Source organism: Rhinolophus sinicus, linkage group LG10 (assembly GCF_036562045.2).
Source record: "Rhinolophus sinicus isolate RSC01 linkage group LG10, ASM3656204v1, whole genome shotgun sequence".
NCBI lineage: Eukaryota > Metazoa > Chordata > Mammalia > Chiroptera > Rhinolophidae > Rhinolophus > Rhinolophus sinicus.
In genome coordinates this window covers 105212803-105217783 of record NC_133759.1, presented here as the reverse complement: position 1 = coordinate 105217783, position 4981 = coordinate 105212803, and the positions used below count along the sequence as shown (strand labels likewise).

Genomic DNA, 4981 nt, shown 5'->3' with positions numbered 1-4981 from the left:
CTGGGCTCACTGCGAAGAACGACCAGGCTGAAGGTGCGACGCGGGCTAAAGGGGTAGTCAGGAGAGCAGCACAGAAACCCGCAACACAGCCCCTGTTCAGTCCAAAGGCAGTTTTGGGTACCGCGCAAAGAAAGCCACCAAGGTCGGGCTTTTCCTGGAAAGCCTTCTCCCTGCCCTTGGCTTGGAAGACAAAGAGTACAGGAGGACTTACACGCTGGGGGCACTGGTACCGGCCATGGTCATGGAGGTGGGCTCACTGGATGCTGGAAGCCTGCGGACGCTGCTGCGGGAGCGTGCGGCGCAGTGCCTGCTACTGGACTGCCGCTCCTTCTTCGCTTTTAACGCCGGCCACATCGCCGGCTCGGTCAACGTGCGCTTCAGCACCATCGTGCGGCGCCGGGCCAAGGGCGCCATGGGCCTGGAGCACATCGTGCCCAACGCCGAGCTGCGCGGCCGTCTGCTGGCCGGCGCCTACCACGCCGTGGTGCTGCTGGACGAGCGCAGCGCCGCCCTGGACGCCGCCAAGCGCGACGGCACCCTGGCCTTGGCCGCCGGCGCGCTCTGCCGCGAGGCGCGCGCCGCGCAAGTCTTCTTCCTCCAAGGTACGCGCTCCGGGAAGCTCGCGGCGGGCTGCACGCCCCCTGCTGCCTTGGCGCGGGACTCGGCCCCTAGCTCCTGCCCCACCTGGAGCCGCGGGGTCGCCCAAGTCGTATTCTGGGGACTCGTCATTGGCTTTGTTTGGCTCCAGGAACAAAGACTCCCGGGGTAACCTTCCAGTCCTGGTGGGTGGGGGAGTTGTACGAAGGCGCCCTGTCCCAGCGGTACTAATGGAAAAAAATGAATGTCTTTGTATTCTCAGGAGGATATGAAGCTTTTTCAGCTTCCTGCCCAGAGCTGTGCAGCAAACAGTCGACCCCCATGGGGCTCAGCCTTCCCCTGAGTACTAGCGTCCCTGACAGCGCCGAATCGGGGTGCAGTTCCTGCAGCACCCCACTCTACGATCAGGTTAGTAGGGAGCCGTGCCAGAGGGAAGCAGGAACAGCTAGCTGGCAAAGGCCTGGAAAAGCAGTGCTAGTGAGAATAGAGAAAGTGGCTTTCTCTATTTATAACAGAGGGGACTCAGGGATATTATTTATTCCGTGGTTAAATGGTCTGATGGAGCTGATTCTCTTAACCGTTGGCACCATAGAAATGACCATTGGCCCTGCCCAGGCAAATGGGCTCAGTCCCCTATTTGTACTCCAGCAACAGTGCTGAGAAGTTCAGCCAATATGTGAAACTGACTTTTCCAGCAGGGAGTTTTTGTGGGGGTGTGGGCACTGGCAGTAACTTTGAGCAAAGCTTGACAAGTGTTGGATATTTCTGAATTTCAGGGTGGCCCGGTGGAGATCCTGCCCTTTCTGTACCTGGGCAGTGCCTATCATGCTTCCCGCAAGGACATGCTGGATGCCTTGGGCATCACTGCCTTGATCAACGTCTCAGCCAATTGTCCCAACCATTTTGAGGGTCACTACCAATACAAGAGCATTCCCGTGGAGGACAACCACAAGGCAGACATCAGCTCCTGGTTCAACGAGGCAATCGACTTTATAGGTAAATGGAACAGATTCCTGGGACTTCTGCCTCACTCCCCCAATCTTAGCCACTGAGCCCAAACTACAGCAAGGACTTGAATGGCATTCTTCTCAGCCTTCCTCCAGACATTAAATACCCGTCTGGTGTGGGTTAACGTCTCTGCAAATTAGAGATTTGATGTCCCACTTTACAAATTAGTAAACTAAGGCTCAGAAAGTTGAATTGATTTGCCCAACATCCATCTGCTTACTGGATGCTCAGTCTGGGTTTAAATCCCTCTGTTCTTTGCACAGTGCCCACATTGCCTAAACAGTGTTTGTGTGATGGCATGAGGTGACATTGTCTGCATAGGACACACATGACATTTTTTAGCCACCCTATGCCTGGAGTTGGGGCCATTCTCCTGAGCTCTCAAGTAACCAGCCGCCCTTTGTTTTCCAGACTCCATCAAGAATGCCGGAGGAAGGGTGTTTGTCCACTGCCAGGCAGGCATTTCCCGCTCAGCCACCATCTGCCTCGCTTACCTCATGCGGACTAACCGAGTCAAGCTGGACGAGGCCTTTGAATTTGTGAAGCAAAGGAGAAGCATCATCTCCCCCAATTTTAGCTTCATGGGCCAGCTGCTGCAGTTTGAGTCTCAGGTCCTGGCCCCACACTGCTCGGCAGAGGCTGGGAGCCCCGCCATGTCTGTGTTGGACCGGGGCACCTCCACCACCACAGTCTTCAACTTCCCAGTCTCCATCCCCGTTCACTCCACGAACAGTGCATTGAGTTACCTGCAGAGCCCCATTACGACCTCTCCCAGCTGCTGAAAGGCCACGGGAAGCCATCTTCACAATCCACTGGGACTCCAGGCTCCTTCTTGAGGGGAGAAATGCAATAACCCCAGGGAGAGAGCTCAAGAGGGCTGGTCCTTATTTATTTAATTTCACCCGAGTTCCACTGGGTTCCTGAGCAGTCACAGTGATGATTTAGTGTCAAGACGTTTGCTGAACTCAGCACATTCGGGACCAATATATATATTGGGTACATCAAGTCCCCCTGACAAAAAGAGGCAGAGAGAAAGGACTCTGTGTGAGCCCATTTCTTCTTGCTTGCCCCTGTTTTTTTTGTAGAAACTTCATGCTTGACATACCTACCAGTATTACCATTCCTGACGACATATACATATGAGAATATACCTTATTTATTTTTGTGTAGGCGGTCTGCCTTCACAAATGTGTCAACTCCTAGAACCAAATACCTCAATTTTTGTGTTTTGAGTACTGTAATACCCTGTAAATATATCCTAAGTAGGTTTGTTTTCAGCACTGATGGAAAGCACCAGTGTTATTTTTTTTAGTTGTATGTTTGCTGATTATTTATGACCTGAAATAATATATTTCTTCTTCTAAGAAGACATTTTGTTATATAAGGATGACTTTTTTTATACAACAGAATAAATTATGGCATTTCTATTGAACTCGCAATGCTTTATTTCTTGGGCAGCCCCTGATCCCTGTCCCACTAGTGAAATGAGGGAGACTCTGGGCAAGGACCTCCAGGATGTGTGTTGGGATCTGATGCTATACTCTGGTGGCCCCTCGGTCCCACAAGATGGCCAGATTGTAAGGGGGGTAGACAGGCGCAGCTGAACACATAGTATTGTATCCAAGTGTCCCCCCATGTATCCCTTAACATGTCACCCAGGGGGCCTGTGTCCCCAGAGCCAAAGCTAGAAAGAAATTGTCATTTGCTTGGGTTTGGTTTTTTTCATTTACTACCTTCCCCAGCGTAATATATAAAGCTAGTCATGAGGACGATAGTTTTCCAAAACACTTGACATACATTCCTACTACATGCAAAGCGGTGTGTGCTCCCTGCTCCCAAAACAACTCAGCAAGAGCTTTTGTAAACAGATGCTGGGACCCACAGGGCCAAGTGGCTGGAGTGGGGGAATGGGGCCTACATCTGTTTTGTTTTCTAATCCTATGTTTTGCACTTGCCTGTCTCAGATACTCTCTTTATGCTTTTGAAAAGACCTTTATTTTTTTGTGAAAATAACACGTCAGATGGTTAAAAACCCAAGCACTGGAAACAAGTACAACATAGACAAATCACCTGAAAGTCCCACCCCCAACCTGACGGCTTACGTTTGGCACACATCCAGTCACCATCTCTACCTATGTACACAGCGTTTTTGGTAGCTGCCTCCAGGTCACTTGCTCTGATTTCATAATTTTGGTGAAAAAGATAGGCAAGTAAATCTGACTTGCTCTAGGGCAATATTCTGGGTTTTTACTCTCTATTGCCAAACAGGCCAAAACAGCAGGTGTAATTGACCACCAACCCATAATCTAATCTATAATGTTGAATTAAATAAGAGTGAATCTCCTGGCTTACTGGCCCCTTGACTCCTGCCCCCACTACTTGTTTCTGGACAAAGTGTTGTAGGAAGCAGGAAAGAAAACATCCTACTCAACTCTAGTAGCACCCTGAGTAGTGATCCTTGTCCAATCCCATCATTCAAGGTCTTGACACAGAATCAGTGTCCTTGACCTTTCTTTACTGGTTCACCATCTGCCACCTGCCTCCCAGGACGTGAAAGATCCCTGTGTTCTAAGTTCTAAGAACTTAGCCTGGGCTGGCAAGCTCATTTCCTCCACTGGGCTTCCGATTGCAAGTCTGTTCACACCTTTCAAAACAAACTGTACCCAGTGTTTTTATCAAACCCTAGGAATTTACTATTGCCAGCATCTCCCTTCGTGGAAATGTACCAGCAGCTTCAAGCCCATGCAGATGCCACGGCTGATTTCCCCATGGGCTCCGGCCATCACTTTCTATTTGGCAGGCACTGGTTGAACCAAAATTAATCTCCAATGTGATCCACGCAGTGGAAAAATACAGCGGCTGCCTAACAGAGCCTCCAGTGAAAACAATTCACTCACTTCTCCCAGCACAAGCCACTCCACCTCCTGCCAGCCAGGGAGAGCCACCGTAACAACCCCCTTCCCCATGTATCTGATTCCTGGTCTTCAGGTCCTCCAGAAAAATGTCACTTTTAGCCTGAAACTGCTTTTCTTAGGGGGGAGAAAAAAGGTAACATGATGAAAAGATGCTTAAACTATTAAAATGTGTGATTCTCAGTGGGAGATTGAAATAGAGACAATCATTTAATACTGAAATGTAGTAATAACAGCTGTTAATTTCAGAGCTAGTACCATGTGCCTGTCACTGTGCTAACTGCTTTGCATATCTTCGCATTAAACCTTTAATAGTACCCATTGTACAGAGGAGGAAACTGAGGCTCAGAGAGGTTAAGCGACAGCCCTCTAATTCTAGCTCAAGGTCATACAGCAAGTAAAGGACGTTGTAAGAAGAATGGGGACCAAAGTCCTAGTTGAGTCCAAAAGACAGCTTGAGGGAG

At 49.8% G+C, this 4981-nt stretch overlaps 1 protein-coding gene across 1 annotated transcript; it reads left to right on the top strand.

The window, feature by feature from the left end:
- DUSP1 (dual specificity phosphatase 1) lies at nucleotides 1–3037 on the top strand. The gene is made up of 4 exons (XM_019741327.2): nucleotides 1–602; nucleotides 860–1005; nucleotides 1374–1593; nucleotides 2017–3037. Exons 1-4 carry the CDS (start codon nucleotides 236–238, stop codon nucleotides 2385–2387), a joined length of 1104 nt encoding a protein of 367 aa, XP_019596886.2. The 5' UTR covers nucleotides 1–235; the 3' UTR covers nucleotides 2388–3037.
- Nucleotides 3038–4981: the final 1944 nt, after the last annotated feature.